Below are 20,504 nucleotides of genomic sequence, written 5' to 3'. Positions count from 1 at the left end.
CTCACCTACCCGATTGCAAAACTTTATCTCAATTCTCCCTAGCCTTTGGATTGATCTGATGGCTATAAAGTGAACCCCTTATAACTTACCACTCATAACTTTCCACTCATTATAGTCTGGCCTTTACCCAACATCTCCCGTACAAACCCAGTTTTCAAATGCCAAGTCCACATACACCAGGTAATTATTTTGTACAACTTACAAATTCATATGAAATGAAATAAACTCAATTATCATTGTGAGTACGAAAATATTCTGCGGAAAAATCCACATTTTGAAGTTTATGATTTCTTTCCAATTTTTATCCGGGTCTAGGACTTTCTGCCAATTTTTATGAAGAAAATTAGCGAGCACTGGTTGACATACATCATCAAAGGGAGGGGGAACGAAAGGGGAAAACGATTTCAAAAATTATTCAGATAGTTGTTATTAATTTTTGCTAATTGGCAATTCAATCGATGCAAGCTAAGAGGTAGACAGCGCTTTCAATTAGGATGATGACCAATTTACTTTTCTTATTTCATGTTGTGAATTTCAGGCACTGAATAATGGTTTTCTTGTGGACCCTCATGATTAGAAATTTCATGAAACGTGGCTGCAATGATTCTGTTAAGGATATGCAAGAAATGGCCCTTAGACTCTGAGTTGAGGGATCTTTTGATGCGACTGTAGCTACTGGTTACCACCAGGTGCAAGATCAAGTGGAGCGTGTCCTAAGCAAGATGATGTAGGTCAAATGGTTTAATGGATTGGAGAAGAATTGGAGCGAAGAGGGAAAATAGGACGCAGCAGAAATTTACAGATTTGGCTATGGAGCTCCGATTGGGTAGCATAATACTTTTCCGAAAAGGAAATGACGCCACAAGTCCAACACACTATTTTACTATGACATAAGATGGATTTTGGGCTTCTGAGGGCGTTTGGGCTTTCAAAATGGCATTTAAAGATTGTAATCAATCTACAGACTTTTCGTTTATTTTCTATTAAGCTTTCAATAACTACTCAGGGTAGTCCAATGGGTGAGAATGATGTATTTAGACAGTCGTCGTGTATAGTTGAACTCAACTCATCTTTTATCAAATAATACAAACAGTGAGAATTTTCTCTCTAACTTTCTGGTGGATTCCAAGTTTATGTTCTTTTCTAGATTACGCATGTAACCTATTTGCTTGTACTGCGTCACAAGATCAAGAAACCATAGTCTGGTCGAAAAGGTCAAGAAGGAAATAAGTTGCTGGATAATATGGCAAGTATCCTATTTAAGGGAGCACACATAAATGGGTTTTTGTAGTGCTTGATTGCTATGGAAGCCCAAGATCTCCTGAAAAGAAGACGATTTAGGCTGTCATATGAGACTCTCAGAGAGCAAAGTTCACAGGGTTTTGGTCTACTAACGGTAGAGTTTTTCGGTTTTAGACAATCTCCAACCCAAGGGGTGAAATGTCAAATTTTGAGTTTTGAGCCGAAAATTCATCTCCAACCCATGTATTTGGGCACGTGGAATTTGAGTCCATGTAGAATATTGGGCGGAATACCAGTCTGGGTATTGCCTGGACTGATAAATTTGTGGTGCCCAATAGCCAACTGGGCTTTCCGTGTGACTCTCATGGGCACATCAAGGAGGCGTTGAAATCCAACGGTCTATTTTGAAAGCTCATGATCCATTGTTTTATTAAAATACCAATAGCTATTCCAAAGAAGTTGATGTTTCCCATTTTATTTTATTTTAAATTCCAACATCTATATATAATCGATGGCCACAATTATTTTTAGGCAATCTCGACAGGAAAAATTCACATCCAACGGTTGAAATTTAAATCCAATGGTCAAATAATTTTTATAATTAATATAAATTAGATCTAACCTCAAAACTCTTCCTAAACTCTATAAATACCCATCTTTTTGTTATACTTGCTTTTATTCTTTAAGTGATATTATTTTTGGATTTTTTTTTATCAAAATGTTCAGAAAATTAAATCATGAATGTTGAAACAAAAATAATGTCAAGAAAAATTAAGGATTAACCATTCTTAAACAATTTAATAAAGTTGCGAACTCAAATTATGAGTCTGCAAGGTTGGAAGAAAAAACAATTTGAGTCCTAAAAATACATGAATAGTGTATTTTAAAGGGTGAAATTTTGAGTTTAGCCTCAACATGATTGGAGATGGTCTTAGGGAAGATACAGGCAAATTTTGAGGCTTTGGTTTGTTGTAGTGGAAGTGAACTTCACAAAAGATGGAAGACTTTTCCTAGATCCAGATCATCACATATTGACTACTGGGCGTTAGGTATAGAAGATGAAAAGGGAACTGTTACGTGTACACTCATTTCTATATTATTTAATCCTCAATAACAAATACAGAGCACCACAAACAAAGCGAGAAAAGCAAGCATTGAAACAGACAGCACAGTGTCTATCTCTTGCTAAATTTTGAAGGGAACTAAGGTTTTTTTTTTAGTTTGTGAAATTTTGATTGACCTAAGGTTTTTTTTAGTTTGTGAAATTTTGATTTTTTCTTTCTATTGGGTTTAATGGGAGATATTTGCTAAATCGCTACTATTTGTCTATCTCTTGCAATTTTTCTTGCTCAGAATATATTTTTTTATCCCTTTGTTGAGGACAATTATGATTGCAACCAATAAGCAATATAATTCTTAACATATGTGATATATATATATATATACTATTTTTCGTATGTATTGTGAGTTCGAATTTTTTATTCTTTATAATTTGTGAGAGGGCCCCACACACATGAAATCCTGGCTTCGCCACTGCAACACACTCAGAGAATCTCAACAATGATTTCAAACAAACCATAATACACAAAACATATACAAAACAAACCCTCAAAAAAAGTATAGCATGATTAAACACTCTTAGTTTGTGGATCCACTTACCGAACACACTGCAGCTCCTCTTGGTCCTGTCATTGTCGGATTGAGTCTATACTTCCAAAATGTCACAAATTGTGCAAATTTTTCCAATTACAACCTTAGTTTCACTCTTTACTCTGAGGTCTAGTTTGGGATTGTTTTTTTGGCCAAAAATATGCTGCACTTTAAAGTTTAAGGTGTTTGGTAAGAATAAAAGAGAAATTGGCTAAAATAGCCCTTTTTCACAACTTCTATTCTAAAATAGACTCCCATTGCATTAAAGTGGCACTATAGGGACAATAAAGAGACACTGTATGGGGCATGGGCTATTATATAATAGAAGTTGTGAAAAATGGCTATTTTAGCACAAACTCCAAAATAAAAGTACATGATTGTTTCAATTCCCATAATACCATCATTAATTTTTAAAAATGACATCATCTACCACCACCAACACCACCTTCACATGCAACTCTACCACTATCACCACCATCACCCACCACCTCCACCACCACCACAACCAGCACTGTCACCTCTACCTCCATCTATAAAAACTGTGAACCTTGAAGAATGTAAGACAAGAAAGGGCAAGATCAGTGAGCCTCCCACATTAATCGGAGAGGAAAATGTGAAGTGTCATATATGTGTGGACACTTACTAGCCTTTTGCATTTTTTCCTCTATAACTCCAGGTGAAGCTAGCGATATTTGGATGAAATTCCCTAAACTTTATTGGCAAGTGTATAACTGGCAATTTAAATTAATTCGAGTGCTAAATTGCCTATTTTTTTTTTAATTCATGAGTTAAGTTCAATTATGGTCATAGTTCGAGATATTCATCACTTTACTCTAATGGTGTGTTTACTAATCAGGAATTGGAATTCTTATCATAAATTTCCACCTATGGAGGATTCCTGTGTTTACTTCACATCAAAGAATTAAAAAGTAAGTGGAGCTCACACAAAATTAGGAATTGAATTATTGATTTTGGAGGAATTCAATTCTTGGGTAGGAGGTGGTATTCTAATTCCTGAAGAACTAACGCATTAAGAATTCATATTATTACCCATTATATCTGTTTACACCCAAAATAAACGGCCAATAAGAGCAGGACACGTGGAGGAGATTGGGTTTGGTCAGAGGCGCCCTCGGCACCCTACCTACCGATCACTACGTTAGGGCAACGCCCACTCCTGGGACACGTGGCACGCTCCCAAGCGACGTCCACAGTCCCATATCGAAATTATCAACAAATGCACAACTCCCAAGACCTATAAAAGGAGGCCAACTATCCCAAAATATAGGTAATCAGAACTAACGGCATACAAGCCTATTGATCTGTCAGTTAAACTTTCTATTCCCGAACTTACTTAAGTATCGGAGAGCCTTCGGCCGGTACCACACCGGTGCCCTAGGTCTTACCGTGCGTTTGCTCATATTGCAGATCACACAGACTACCGAGGCATCAAGAATACCGAAGGCATAAAATTACTAGGTTGACCCTCAAAGTCAGAGAACCACTTTTTGGCGTCAACAGTTTGGCGCCGTCTGTGGGAAGCCGATAAAATCGACCCTTTATCCCAAAACACATGGGGACCAACTCGAAAGCTACGTTCCTACCGCAGGAGGGGATGCCGTTCGGCATGCCTAGCGGGGTTAGCCCAGCGCCGCCCCCATGCACCCCGGCAACTAATCCACCTGTGCTCCAACCCGCTGAAAATGCGGAGCTTTTAGCTCAAGTCGTGTCCCTTCGGCAGGACATGGCTAGGTTGCAGGAACACAACAACTTCCTCTCGTCCAGGGTGGATGAAACACAACAGTTGCTCAATCAGCAGCAAACACAAAACATCCAGACCAATCGATCTTCCGAGAGCCTACAGACTCCCCGTCGGCAGAAGAAGGGCAAGAGGGTGGCAAAGGCAACGCCTGCGCCTTCTAAAAAATTGGTGGTCCCGGCACCAAAAAATAAGCCCCATGTGCCGAAGAAGGTCTATTCCGATTGCGACACAGGTTGCTAGAGCGGGAAGTCGAACGGCAGTCCGAACGGCAGGAATCGCCGATCAAGATAAATGCCCGCTTGGACGATCCCCGACTAAGAAACATGGGGAGGAAGTCTCCAATACGGAGGATACAAGTCCTGGAATCAACGGCAGAGTCTGACCGAGAATACGCTCCTTCCACCAATCGGTCATCATCCTACCGTTCGGCAACGCCGACGAAATTCTCTGAAGTTAACCCCATCCGGTCCCAGCAGCGATCGGTGCATCAAACCGCGGAGGAGATACCGGAGAGGGACCCTGTCATCCGCCTCCTCCTTCAAAGGGTACAGAAGATGGAGGACGATCGAACTCGCTCTCAGGAGCCGGACTGGGGAAGGCTCCGGCCAGGACCCTTCACCAAGCGCATAAGGCACTCACGGCAGGATAGGAACGTGCAGCCCCTACGCATAACCCCTTACACAGGGGTGGAGGATCCACTGACGCACCTTCATTCTTTCCAATCGGCAGTAGGGTGCCGAGGGCTAAGCGACGAAGGCCTGTGCCTTCTGTTCCCTTCCTCGCTCACAGAAGCAGCTCTAATTGGTTCTACCATTTGGAACCGGAGACGGTCGATTCCTTCGACGAGCTGAAGCAAATCTTCCTGAACCACTTCATGATTCAGACAGACAGACTGTACTCTGCCGATGACCTGTATACCATCCGGCAGAGAGATGACGAACCATTGCGTGAGTATGCCGCACGATTCAGCCATGAATACTCGAGATGTCCGGATACCGATGACAGGGCAGCCTACGGCACCTTCAAGAGTGGCCTACAGTCCTCACACTTTCGGTATCTGGTACACAGCAGCAATTGGCGTACGTACGATGAACTCATGAAACAAGCGGCAATCCACGCCAAAGCTGAATACTTCAACTCGAGGGCCGAGCCCACGGCTCGCCAAAGCGAACCCATACAGCCGTCCTCCACGGCACAGGCATCGCCGTTCGCTCCAGCGGCACAAATTGCCGGACACCTTGAAAGCCACAAGCGCAAAGACGCCGGAAGCTCCCAAAGGGGGAATTCCAAGAAAAACAAGAGCAGGTACGGCAGGGACAACTACCGATCCCCACTACCGGCACATAACCAGGGGACAGAGGTGTTCACCCTGCTCAATACCTCCTACGAGGCAGTGCTGATGAACGAAAACGAGATAATCCCGAAGCCAGCATTCCGAAAGCCCAGTCGGCAAGACGGCAGGGATACAGGGAAATTCTGCCGATACCACCAGCAGAATAGCCACAACATTGAGGACTGCATCAGCTTGCGGAAGATCGTCGAGCGGTTGATTCGGGAAGGCAAACTGGATCAGTACATAGCCAGGCCGCAACAGGCGCCAGTGCCGAACGCCAACCGGCAGATCAACATGATCAGCACGATCATCGGAGGCCTAACCCTGGCTGGGGCATCCAACCGATCGATAAAGCAGTATGTCAGGGCGGCACAGTACCCCCAAGTCCTCGGCATTGAAAGTAGCCGCCACACAAAGATGCCGAAAGTCAGGTGGGAACCCATCACCTTCTCCGAGGAAGAAGAGGAAGGGATCATCTACCCACATAACGACCCTATGATCATCCGAGCCGAGATTGCCGAGTTCGATGTCGGACGAATCCTGATCGACAATGGAAGTTCGGTAAACGTCATCTTCGCCGATGCATTCAAAGAACTCGGGATAGATGACAGCCAGGTCAATCGGCAACTCTCGCCTCTCCTAAGCTTTTCGAGAGACCTGGTCTAGCCAATCGGCAGTGTCAGTCTGCCAATCTCTTTCGGCACAGCCCCACGAAGGACCATGGTCTACGACCAGTTCCTTGTGGTGGACTGTCCTACGGCGTACAACGTTATTGTCGGCCGAACGGCGCTCACGGCAATAAAGGCCCACTTGTCCCCCCACATGCTACTCATGAAGTTCCCAACCTGCTACGGCACGGGGGCAATCAGGGGCGATCAATTGAGCGCTCGGAACTGCTACGCCACAGCATTGAAATCGGCAGCTCCCCACAAACAAAAGGAAGCCTTCACGGTCGCAAGCTTGCCGAACGACAATGAACCAGTGGACGATCCAAGGGAGGAAATGCCCACTCCGGTGGCACAACCTGCCGAAGATCTCGAAACGGTGGCGCTGGACGAACGTCAACCGGAGCGGTGTGTAAGGATCGGTACCGTGCTGAACGCCACCCTCCGTTCTGAATTCATCCAGTTCCTTCGGCAGAATTCGGAGGTCTTTGCCTGGTCCTACAACGACATGCCGGACATATCCCCTGATATCATCAGCCACAAGCTGAGCATCTTGCCAGCATTCAAACCGGCCAGGCAAAAGCGCCGATCCTATGATGCCGAACGGTATGAAGCCATGAAGAACGGTATGAACTCATGACCATCGGCTTCATCCGGGAGGCTGTATACCCGGATTGGCTAGCAAACTCTATCATGGTTCGGAAGGCAAAAGGCGGGTGGCGAATGTGCCAGGACTATACCGACCTCAATAAGGCCTGTCAGAAGGATAGCTTCCCGTTGCCACGCATCGATCAGCTGGTTGACACCACTGCCGGTCATGAGCTGCTCAGCTTCATGGACGCATACTCTGGATATAACCAGGTCTTCATGCACCCTGCCGACAGCGAACACATGGCGTTCATAACAGACAAAGACCTGTATTGCTATAACGTCATGCCGTTCGGCTTAAAGAATGCGGGGGCAACCTATCAGAGACTGGTCAACCGAATCTTCGCCGAGCAGATCGAAAGCACCATGGAGGTCTACGTGGATGACATGCTAGTAAAGAGCCGAACGGCAGGAGAGCATCTGACAAACCTATCGCTCATGTTCGGCATCTTGAAGGATTACCGAATGAGACTCAACCCGACGAAGTGCGCCTTCGGCGTATCTTCTGGGAGATTCCTCGGTTTCATGATCAGCCAGAGGGGCATCGAGGCTAACCCCGACAAAATCAAGGCCATAATTGACATGGAGGTACCGAAGACGCAGAGGGACATCCAGAGCCTTACCGGACGAGTGGCAGCCCTCACTCGCTTCATCTCCAAAGCCACAGACAAGTGTGCGCCGTTCTTCAAAGCCTTGAAAGGGGGCAAACATCATATAGAGTGGACTGCCGAATGCGACAAAGCGTTTCAAGACTTGAAGGACTACATGGGCAGAGCACCGCTACTTTCCAAACCTCTTCATGGGGAAATACTCTCCCTATACCTATCGGTATCCAACACTGTCGTCAGCTCAGTGTTAATACGAATACCTGAGAGGGCGGAGCTACCGATTTTTTACGTCAGCAAGGCCCTTCAGGGGGCAGAGTCTCGGTACCCCCCACTCGAGCAGCTGGCTTTAGCTCTGGTCGTTTCTGCCCGGCGGTTGAGGCCCTATTTTCAGGCCCACACCATCATCGTTCTGACCAACCAGCCCCTTCGGCAAGTTTTTCAAAAACCAGAAACATCCGGAAGGCTGGTGAAATGGGCGATCGAGCTAGGAGAATTCGACGTACAGTTCAAACCCAGGCCTGCCGAAAAAGGACAAGCCGTAGCAGACTTCATCGCTGAACTGACACCTTCGGAGGCTTCAGAACCTGAAAAAACCCCTCCACAGGAAGGCCTACCGAACGGCAGTCGTCTCGACCAGTCAACTCCTTTCTGGATCCTACACGTTGACGGCTTGGCAAACCAACAAGGATGCGGAGCTGGTCTGGTACTCACCGCTCCCGATGGAGCCAAAATTGAATATGCCATCAGGTTTGGCTTCCGAACGTCCAACAACGAAGCCGAATACGAGGCGCTTTTGGCCGGCCTACGGCTCGCCAGAAGCATGGGGGCAATTCAGATAAGCATCTACAGCGACTCGCAACTAATAGTGAACCAGGTGACTGCCGATTTCGCAGCAAAGGACGCGTCAATGACGGCGTACCTCACGGCAGCACACCAACTGCTAAAAAAGTTCTGGGCGTACGAAATTCGTCATGCCGACGCCCTCGCTAGATTGGCTTCGGCAATCAAAGACAAAGTGGGTCAAAAGATCCCCGTCGAGATACTGACCCTTCCGAGCACCGCCATTACCGAGATCTGCGCTATAGAGTACAACAACACATGAATGTCGCCTATTCATGCTTACCTAACGAACGGCACCCTCCTTGCAGACAAGGCCAAGGCCAGACAGCTGCGTTACCGATCGACAAGGTACATTGTCATCAACGACATTCTGTACAAACGTGGCTACTCGACCCCCTACATGAAATGTATCACCGAAGAGCAGGGCGAATATGTCCTTCGGGAGATCCACAGTGGTGTCTGCGGCGATCACTCCGGTTCTAAATCCCTGGCCCACAAGGCCTTTCGGCAGGGCTACTATTGGCCATCCATGCACAGGGATGCAATCGCGATGGTAAAAAAGTGCGACAAGTGCCAACGGTTCGGCAATATCCCGCACCTGCCTGCCGAACCCCTCACGCCAATCGTAAGTCCTTGGCCGTTTGCCCAATGGGGACTTGACCTAATCGGACCAATGCCGCAGGGCAAGGGACAGGTTAAGTATGCAATTGTTGCCGTGGACTATTTCACGAAGTGGGTTGAGCCCGAAGCTCTTGCCACCATAACGGCGGCAAGAGTCGAGGAGTTTGTCTGGACCAATATCTGTTGCCGCTTCGGCATCCCCTACGCCATCATCACTGATAACGGCAGACAGTTCGACTCGGAGCTCTTCAGGCAGTTCTGCACTCGCCTCAAAATCAACCTATTCTTCGCCTCCCCAGCTCACCCTCAATCGAACAGCCAGGTAGAGGCCGTAAACAAAATCATTAAGAAACTTTTGAAACGGCAACTCAACAGTGCCAAGGGCGCTTGGCCGGAGAAGCTTCCCGAAGCTCTGTGGGCCATACGAACATCCTACCGAACCTCCACGGGGGAAACTCCCTTAAGCCTTGCATTCGGCTCAGAGGCCGTTGTCCCAGTTGAGATCGGTGAGTCTTCTTACCGAACGGAAAGCTTCGAGCCAAAGGCTAACGAGGCGGCACTCGCGTTGAGCCTAGATTTAATTGAGGAGCGCCGAACGGTAGCCAACCTTCGGAACGAAGCTTACAAACAGCGCGTCTCTCGGTACTACGACTCAAGGGTCAAACCACGCTCCTTCAGAATCGGGGACTGGGTCATGCGCAAGGTTTCGCTTGCAACCAAACACCCAACGGAAGGAACCCTCGGACCTTCCTGGGAAGGACCCTATGAAATCATCGGCATCCTTCGATCCGGCACCTACAGGCTCCGAGGCACAGATGGGAAGACCCTCGGTCACCCATGGAATGTGGACCATCTCAAGAGTTATTTTAAATAAAGCCCCCTAGCCAACGGCATGGAGGAATTTGTATTTTTGCCTACGGCACTTATATATAAAATGAGATTATTCAGTCGCTTATGTTTGAAACATTATAGCCTAAACGACACCTTTTTCGGTAGGGCCCACTATTTACGAGCCACAGCAACATTGCCTACGGCAATCAAAAGCTACGCTCTTTATGTTAACTACCGATTCAGAGAGGCCTTGCCCACGGCATCTCTATGGACGAAAGGCTATTGGGGCCTTGTTCCTACCGATGCGCGTGATACTTTGGTTATGGCAACTAGGTATGAGCCAACGGCAGTATCGCTACTTTGGGTTTATCTATCGAAGGTAGGGACACTTCGCTAATCCAAAGCAAATAAACTCCTAAGTGGCCAAAGGCCCAATCGGTAATTATCCTAAGCAGTTATTAGCCTACGGCAATAACAAAGCATGGAAAGAATTCGAACCAAAGATAAGCGAAAACGCACTGATTTGAAGAGAAAAATAACTTAAATTAAAAAGATGCCCTCGGCATCAATATGTTCAGAAATTTTGCCAACGGCAATTAAAAATACATAACAAAGTTACAAAATTATGAAGTAGCTCAGGCCTCGGCAGTCTCGACCACGGCGTCAACAGTGGCATCAGGGGCACCCTCGGTATCAGGCCCATCGGTGTTTTCTGGGGCGTCCTCCCCTTCGTATTCTTCGATCATATCCTCAGTGACACCTTCCGGCAGGGGAGGGGGATCGGCAGCGAAGTTTAAGTTGAGTTTTTGCCCTGGGTTGAACCGCTTGAAACGGTAGATGAGGTCCGCCATCTCCGAAGCCACTTCATTGTCCACCAGAGAGGTGAACTCAGCGGAGGAATGGTATCCCCTGATGGCTTCGTTAACGGCAACCTCTATCTCCACTGCCTTCGACCGCTCAGAACCCTCGAGCGCCGCCTGCACAGCCACCTTGGCACCCTCGGCATCCCTAACGGCCTGCTCCGCACCGTCCAGGGCCTCGCGCATCTCGGCAAGCTTCGCCTCGTGCGCCTGGATCTGCCATTTGGCAGCATGCATATCCTCCACGAGATGGGCGTGGTCCTGGAGAGCCTTCGTAGCATCGGCAACCTTGGAGCGGCCGTCCTCATAGAGCCGTTTCGCGCGTTCGGCAGCTGTGATGGCCCTCTTCATGCACAGCCACATGTCCATCGACGCCTGAAAAATGAAGCCACAAGTTAGTACCGAACGAAAGATAACAGCAACAAAAACACAATGGGAGTCAAAAGTTTACCGTGGCCTGGAGACGGAAGGCGCGCCCCGCCTCTTCCCGAAGAGCCCTCTTCGGCAGATCGTCGATTTCAGACAGATCCATCTGCGAACCCACGATCATGTGGTTCGCAAACTGAACTGTCTTGGATGGACAGGCAAGTGTGACCGCTTCGGTAGGGCCCTCCTCGTCCTCGACCGCGAAAACGGCCCTCGGTGGGTCAGATAGCCGCACCCTTTTGGGGGTGGAGGCGGCATCCAGGTCTACCGTCAATGGCCGCTTCCCGGACGCCTTGGAAGAAGCGGCATCGGCACCCTGTACCGGGTTAAGGACCGGCTCGTTAAGCGGCACCCTTCGGCTCACGGGTTCGGCATGGCGCTGCCTCTGCTGTTCGGAAGGAGGCTGCTCCTCAACGTCAGCCTGGGCGACCTTCTCTGCAGAAGCCTCTGGCTGCCGTTTCTGCTTCTTCCCCTTTGCGAGCACTTGGAGGCGCCTCTTCGAGGTCTCCGACATCTTCTTAGCCTCGGCAGTCTTCCTGGCCTCTGACACTGCAAGACAGAACGGTGGAGTTAGCCGAAGAAGTTAAAATAAATATAAAAAAAAAAAAAACTCAGGTGAACTTACTCTCGGCAGGGTTCACAAGACGGGCTCTGATGAGGTTCTCGGTGAAGAGGAACTGTGGGCATTCCCTGTCACCAGCAGGAACTTTCAGCATAACCTTGTCAATCTGCCGAAGTTCTGATTGGGTTGCCGTGGGCTGCTTCAGTTTGCCTACAAAAATAAGGAAGTTAGGTTAGTCCACAAAACAAAAACAAGTACCCTACCGATCGGCATGGTAAAGACCTACCGGCAATCTGAAAGGTGGTGGGAATATGGAAGCGCACGGGCACTCCCGAGGGCGATTCCCAATCACCAGAGAGGAGAACCCGCCGATTCCTCCAGGACTTCTGGGAGGTTGGCACGGCCGCAAGAAAATGGCCCCTTTCGGAAGCCTTGAGACAGTTCGCCTGAACCCAGCCACCATGATCGGTACTCTTGGACTTGGTGATGCTGTACAGGTAGGAGAACTGCTCGTATGAAGGCCCCTCCTCATCGGCAAGTCCGAATGCTGTTACAACCCCCATCAGAACGGCCCAGAAGTTCGGATTGAACTGCCCTGGGGCATACCCAATCTGAGCCAGGATCCGTTGAACTGGAGGCTGCAACGGCAGCCTAACGCCCTACTGAAGGACATCGGTGAAGGACGCAACCTCACCGTCCTTGGGGTTGCTCAGGGATTCGGTAGGGCTCGGGATCCTCATCCCTACCGAATTGGGGATCATGTACTCTGCCCTAATCCTCACCAGCTCACGGTAGGTCAGCTTATTGGGCGGTAGGTAATCTACATCGAACAACTGCTCCCTCGCTACCCTCATCGGCACCCTTTGGTTCCCACTGTTCACTATCGTTACCCTCAGCAGAGTAACTAGCTCGGAAGACTCTCCACGGCCAGAGGTGGAAGCCTCCTCACGGTGACTAGAAGATGCCTCCGGCATCCGAATGTCTTCCACCTGAGGTTCGGGATGCAGGCCCAACCCAGCTTGACGACCGTCGCTATACACGACCGCCAACGGTTGAGGCTGACTAGTCATAAGCCCCTTACTGATCCCATGAGTGGGCGCAGGTCTAAACCTCTCGCCAACGACCTCAACCTCAGAGTCACTATCACTATCGGTATCTTGGCCCATCTCCTCACTTTCGGTATCCCTTCGCCTATCTGGATACTCCTCCTCAAATGCGTTGGGCTCACTCTCGAACCCCGACTCGCTATCAGACATCTACAAAAACAACGGAAGGAAACTAAGGGCCATACAAGGAGCTATCTTACCGATGCCTACGTCTCTACCTATGGCAACTAGACTACCGAACCACACCCCACTTGCATAAAGTTCTAAGTCTAGTTCAAACCATGGAAGGACATATGCACAATGAAAGAAAAAATAGCAAAGTTACCGAACGGTACCTTGTGTGAATTAGAATGTAAGGACAAGAATCGCTCTGCCTTCCGTTTGCTTTCACCGGAAATCGTCTCTGGTACCGAATCAAGTCGCCGGAAATCGCCTCTGTTACCGTTTGCTCTCGTCGAAAATCGCCTGGACAGAGCTCTCGCCTCACTCACAAATGCAAAGTGAGTTTTGCCTCAGAGACTCCTTCTATTTATAGGGCGAAAGTTGCAACGGTACGCCTCGAGATACCAAACGGCGCCTTAATGGTGCCGCTCCGCGTGATAAGACACACCACGTGTCGTGCGTTGAGTGGAACCTCTGACAGAACGCTGGGTGCAGAAGACGAAGCGTCATTCTGTCCCATCACTACCCCTCACTGTGCACGACGTCGCATGAGAAAAGATCAAACTCGCCCAAGTTAACAAGACATCGGCAAGCATCTCTCGGAACCCCTTAACATACCAAATACTGCCGAACGGTAACCCTTGAAGTGGCGACTCTTGAGTTTCCGGGCAAGTTTTTGAAGTCAATCGGCACCAGGACAAGGCCCCAGCGCGCCTCCCTGACAAACTACCGAACGGTAGATTAACCGAGCTGCTACCGAAGAACATACAAGTCCCCGACCGAGAAATCTCGCTCGAGAACTTGGGGGACTCCTGTTTACACCCAAAATAAACAGCCAATAAGAGCAGGACACGTGGAGGAGATTGGGTTTGGTCAGAGGCACCCTCGGCACCCTACCTACCGATCACTACGTTAGGGCAACGCCCACTCCTGGGACACGTGGCACGCTCCCAAGCGACGTCCACAGTCCCACATCGAAGTTATCAACAAATGCACACCTCCCAAGACCTATAAAAGGAGGCCAACTATCCTAAAATAGAGGTAATCAGAACTAATGGCATACAAGCCTATTGATCTGTCAGTTAAACTTTCTATTCCCGAACTTACTTAAGCATCGAAGAGACTTCGGCCGGTACCACACCGGTGCCCTAGGTCTTACCGTGCGTTTGCTCATATTGCAGATCACACAGACTACCGAGGCAGCAAGGATACCGAAGGCATAAAATTACTAGGTTGACCCTCAAAGTCAGAGAACCACTTTTTGGCGTCAACAATATCCTCACACAATTTTTAAAATTCCAAAATTGCCATCTACTTTAACCCAACAATGATGACAACTTCAATAAGAATTTGGAATTTAACTCCCCTCAATTCATATGGTTAAGTAAACAACTTCAATAGGAATCCGGAATCTAATTTTTCTTAACCCAACTCTTCCTCAATTCAATTCCTCTTCCAATTATGGATTAGTAAACATGCCATAATAATAAACAAACGGTTTAGCAAAGACCTTTCTGCATATATTGAAATTGCAATTGCTGATTGTTAAATGCAAATTGCGATTTGTTAAAAAGAAATTGTGATCATGTGAGTTGGACGTTTAGTGGACTTCATCAACAAACGCCCAGACCGTTGATTGGTGGTGATGTTGTGATGTAAGCCACTGTGAAAGAGAATATCTATACTCAATTTGAAGTTCAATTTTTAAGGGAACTAGTCAAACCTAGAGCTTTGTGCTATTTGTCTTTCCACACCTTGCCGTCATCGCCTTTGTTGACACCGTAACTAACCGAGCAACTAGCTAAGCAAGATTAGCCACGTGTCATGCTTAAAGAGGTCATCACCTTCACCAAAGAAGCCTTGCCATATGTCACCACTAGGGGCAATGTCAAGAGTCCCACATTGGAAGACTACAAGAAGTGGAGACTCCCCTTCACCTATAAAAGAAGACTGCTCTCCTTTTAGAAAGGGATCCCCGATCCTATCGGATCCGATGCCATCCCATCCTAGGCTGGGCTCTCTCTTCAGGACTCTCCTGCTAGCCTGGCCTTCGGGTCCTAGGTCTCCGGACCCGGGGACTTGACCCCTAGGCTTCAGGTTCCTAGCTTTGTAGCTTAGGCCCTAGGCCTTCTTCCATTTATCCTTGGGTCTAATCCCCTTATACAAATGTAAACAATATCATAATGAGAACATCTTCTCCGTGGACGTAGCCCATTCATTAAGGGTAAACCACGTATATCTTGTCTTTCGTATATTTATCGCTTGGCCAAGTCCTCACATACATGCTGAAGGTCCTCACCTTCACCCATCATCCATCACACCTCATCACTAAGTTGGACTCAATCTTGGCTGAACCATTTTGAGCATCAACAGTTTGGCGCCGTTTGTGGGAATCGACACAATAAGCCTTCGTCGTTCTCCCTTCCTTCAGTGCCCTTCGGCACCCTTCCAATCATCACCCTTTGGGCTTATCGTTTAGTATCATACGTGTAGAAGCCACCATGAGATCTCAAGGCACCAATATGCCGCAGAGATGTATTTGCCGAAGCAACCCACCTTTCAGTCACATTGAAAGAGTCAATTTATGGGTGGCAAGATATTCCAACCGCACCAGGGATAGCACCATGCATGGCTTGCGCATGGCCAAGGAAAAATTGCTCCACTCTGAAGGATGCCCACGTACATCCTCACCACAAGATAAGATTTCCCTTCTTACATATAAATATTGTATATAAGCATGCAATATTTAAATAATTCATTGCACAATCCTATTCAACAATATGATTCATGAATATTGCATATGAATAAAAGCTGTCCAGATATTCCAATTCACCAACAGCTTCACTTTGCATGGCTTGCATGGCCAAGGAGGCCAACCATTATTTCAATCCAATGGGAAGCCCACGTGGTTCACTTTTCCAATTCAACTAGAGAGTCCCTTTGCATGGCTTGCATGGCTTGTGTTGACGCCAAAAAGTGGTTCTTTGACTTAGAGGGTCAACTTAGTAATTTTATGCTTTCGGTATCCTTGATGCCTCGGTAGTCTGCGCGATCTGCATTATGAGCAAACGCACGGTAAGACCTAGGGCACCGGTGTGGTACCGGCCGAAGGCTCTCCGATGCTTAAGTAAGTTCGGGAATAGAAAGTTCAACCGACAGATCAATAGGCTTGTATGCCGTAAGTTCTGATTACCTCTATTTTGGGATAGTTGGCCTCCTTTTATAGGTCTTGGGAGGTGTGCATTTTGTTGATTATTTCGATGTGGGACTGTGGGCGTCGCTTGGGAGCGTGCCACGTGTCCCAGGAGAGGGCGTTGCCCTAATGGAGAGATCGGTAGGTAGAGTGCCGAGGACGCCTCTGACCAAGCCCAGTTTCCTCTACGTGTCTTGCTCTTATTGGCTGTTTATTTTGGGTGTAAACAGGAGTCCCCCAAGTTCTCGAGCGAGATTTCTCGGTCGGGGACTTGTCTGTTCTTCGGCACCTGCTAGGTTGTCCCACCGTTCGGTAGTTTACCAAGGAGGCACGCTGGGGCCTCGTCCTGGTGCCGATTTGTCCAGGAATCTGGATAGGAGCCCAAGAGTCGCCATTTCGAGGGTTACCGTTCGGCAGCATTTGGTGCGTGAAAGGGGTTCCGATAGAGGCTGGCCGGTCGTTTGTTAACTTGGGCGAGTTTGATCGCTCGTTAACTTTTTGATGGGACAGAATGACGCTTCGTCTTCTGTACCCAGCGTGCTGTCAGAGATTCCACTTGTTGCGCGACACGTGGCGTGTCAAGTCACGCGGAGCGGCGCCATTAATGCGTCGTTTGGTTTCTCGAGGCATACCATTGGAACCCCAGCTCTATAAATAGGAATGATTTCTGAAGCATTGTTCACTTTGCGTTTGTGAGTGAAGCGGAAGCTCTGTCCAGGCGATTTTCGGCGAGTGTTATCGGCAACCGAGGCGATTTTCTGAAACGAACAATCGGTAACCAAGGCGATTTCCGGCGAGGTCATCGGTAATCAAGGCGATTTCAACCTCTTCTCAACCAGCTCGTACAAGGTACCGTTCGGAAACCCTTCCTTTTATTTTCTTTATTCATGCGTACGTCCTTCCTTGGTTCGAACTAGACTAGAACTTTATGCAAGTGGGGTGTGGTTCGGTAGTCTAGTTGCCATAGGCAGAGGCGTAGGCATCGGTAGGATAGTGCTTCGGCATAGCCCTTTAGCTTTCTTTCCTTGCTTTTGTAGATGTCTGATAGTGAGTCTGGGTTCGAGAGCGAGCCCAACGCCTATGATGGGGAGTCCCCAGACAGAGGAAGGGATACCGAGAGTGAGGCGTCGGGTCCTGATACCGAGAGCAACAGTGGTTCCGACGTTGAAGTAGTCGGTGAGAGAGTCAGGTCAGCGCCTATTCATGGGATCGGCAAGGGGCTTATGACCAATCAACCGATGCCGTTGTCGGTAGTGTACAACGACGGTAGGAAGGTTGGTTTGGGCGCGCATGCCGGGCCCTCGGGAGAGGACGCCCGAGCCCCAGAACAGCAAGGAGGTCACCGATCTGAGGCCTCTACATCTGGACGGGAGGAGGTGTTGTGAATTTATTGCAAGCGCACAATTCGCACAAGTAATATAGAAATAAGTAGAGTATCGTTCCCACGAAGACTGTAATTTCCTATTAATTACCAATTATGATTAATTCAAAAGTTTATCTGAACAATTGATTAAGAAGATTGATTGATTTAAGTAACCTAAAACAATTATGAAAAATAGCAATTTAATTAATGATAGAAAATTAAGATGATGAGACACTAGAGCATCCGATTTCACCATAACCAATTCCACTTAATTCTTATAGCCAATTAACCCTAATTACTATCCATATTGACAGTTGGTTTCTCCTAATTCATTCGATATCCCCTCTCGGGCTCAACCAAAAGTATTCTTAATTAACAACCCATTCTCTCTCGAGCAACGGATTTAGGAAATCAAGAACCCATTAAGTTCTATGAGAACCTGCAAGAAAACTGCATGAGTCATGTTAGTCCCTCTCGGGCACTCATTCAAGACATGGTATTTGTTACAAGAAGCAAACACCAAACATCTCCTCTCGGTCTCCGCTTGGATCATCAAATCAATTAAATATTGGCCAGATATTCAAAGCATTAAGAACAGTAACAAATACTCAATATGGAATAGTAATAAGAAATTAATATAACTATAAAAATTAAGTATTCATGGTTAGGCTACATCGTAGCCCTAGCAAGGATAATTAGTTCATGACAAAAGAAAAGATAAACAAGAGAATTATTGTCATAAAACCGATTTGGCAGATGAATTTGATCTTCGGAGTCTCCACAGGAACACCTTCGAAAGCTCCTCAAGTAGTGCAGCAGCAAATCCTTGGCTCTCTCTGATGTTTCTCTGGGTGTATGAAAGTTGGTGGAAAAATATGGTATATGGGATGATGATCTGAAGAGATCCTTAGGGTGATCTTATATAGTGTAAAACAACTAAACCCTACTCTTAAAAGGTCTGGAAAAACTCTCCTAAAGCAAAACACAATCCCAAACAATTAAGGAAACAAATTAGGAAAGAATCCTTCTTTGACTTGGAAACACGTCAGCCAACTTGCACGTACACTTTGGGGTCATTCCACTTCCTAGAAAATTCTGGAAAAATATGAGAAACGTAGCTTTATGTCTAAGCTTTCCAGGCATATATTACACGCCACTAGGAAAAATCGGAAAGGTCTTCAAATCTTCAATCTTCCACAGCAGTGCAGTTTTGACGGAATTTCAACTTAGGCTGTCTTGACTTGCAAGTCTGGAGCATTTGGCTTGGTAGAAAATTATGAAACTTTGATACAATGATCTTCAATGTCTTAGCTTTCTTCTCCAATTGGCCTTGCGCTAAAATTCATTTGAAAAGTCGATTTTCAGTCGAAATCCTTCCAAGAGTGCAGAATAGCTGAAAATAAGGAAAGTAAGGTAATAATGCTATTTTAAATTAACTTTCCCTACAAAAACCAAATAAAAGAGATATAAAAATATAGTAAATAATGCACTTATCAAACTACCTCAAACCTATCTTTTGCTAGTCCTCGAGCAAAATTAGAAACAAACACAAAAAAACAAAACGAAAAACTAACTAAACCACTTTCGCAGGTAAACTCGATGGCACTTAGCATGTGCCACAAGCCGTTAAACCTCTAGGTGTCCCTAGTAGGAGGAGTTGTGTCTCCTGAGGGTTTACCAGTTACGATACCCACAAACGTTTAATTGCAAAACAAAGTCGTTAAAGGCACCACTTTAAACAAGCTAATAAAAACCAATGCATGCCAATCACATTTGCATCACTAAAACTATGCCACTTTGAGTATAATTGCATCATAGTGTAACGTGTAATACCAAAACTCATAACATCAAAGCTTAAAGATAACCACACTCGAATGCCATGGAATTATTTCGCCTTGACTCTAATCCTCACCGGATATCACTCTATTTTTTCTCTCAGAATCCTAGGCTTACACTCAAATGTCACATATGTGTATGAAGTTATGTAATGGAAATCAAATATTAACACATATGCTTAGCTTGAAGAATGGAAATTTCTGAAAATAATGTCTCATGAAAAGAATCGAATACTAAGAACTAGAGTACATACCTCACCTCCAAGCAAGATTTCCCAAAAGATCAGTTAGGTCTTCTACTCAGGTTGTAATGAAAGGCTAGGCTTGGGGTATGAAAGAAAGGAAAGGATTAACAAAAACTTAGGACATACCAAAGCATTATTCACGATCACATACACGGCCAGCTCCTTTTGACATTTTGTAGTATTCAGCGTCCAAGAATTGTGCATATTTCCTACTCCATTTGGAGTGATTTTGAACTTTTATTCTTTTGAATTGCAAAATACTGTTTTCTTTTCTTTTGTCTTTCTTCTTTTCTTATACTTTTTTTTTTCTTCTTGCAATTTTGCACAAACACCTCGGTACACGCCAATTCTTTGGTGTAGAGCTCAACCTTCTTATTTTCATCACTTTGGCACATCCTAAGCTATAAGGTATGGCTTAGAAACGGGTTGTATAGGTCATAGATAATAAGGGTGGTGAAAGAAAGGTTAAGTGTTTGGTTACAAAGGGGCTAATGACGCACACAAAAGGGTAGGATGAAAGGTCTTTTAGAGGGTGAAAACATGCATAGCCTA

At 46.6% G+C, this 20,504-nt stretch overlaps 1 protein-coding gene across 1 annotated transcript; it reads left to right on the top strand.

Annotated features, from left to right (window-relative positions):
- Nucleotides 1-7,288: 7,288 nt before the first annotated feature.
- LOC148297577 (uncharacterized) lies at nucleotides 7,289-9,010 on the top strand. Its single transcript, XM_088247692.1, has 2 exons — nucleotides 7,289-7,569; nucleotides 8,149-9,010. Exons 1-2 carry the CDS (start codon nucleotides 7,289-7,291, stop codon nucleotides 9,008-9,010), a joined length of 1,143 nt encoding a protein of 380 aa, XP_088103818.1.
- Nucleotides 9,011-20,504: the final 11,494 nt, after the last annotated feature.

The sequence above is a fragment of the Prunus avium genome, chromosome 1 (genome assembly GCF_965620075.1).
Source record: "Prunus avium chromosome 1, drPruAviu1.hap1.1, whole genome shotgun sequence".
NCBI classification, from domain to species: Eukaryota; Viridiplantae; Streptophyta; class Magnoliopsida; order Rosales; family Rosaceae; genus Prunus; species Prunus avium.
The sequence above is the reverse complement of the archived record's forward strand: the minus strand, read 5'-3'. Positions and strand labels throughout refer to the sequence as shown.

Bases quoted from the DNA above. Each gene is read 5' to 3' on its own strand.
- LOC148297577 (XM_088247692.1), top strand. From the start codon at position 7,289: ATGACCATCGGCTTCATCCGGGAGGCTGTATACCCGGATTGGCTAGCA. The intron at 7,570-8,148 runs GTATTGCTATAA...CACTGTCGTCAG, and splicing joins TTCATAACAGACAAAGACCT to CTCAGTGTTAATACGAATAC.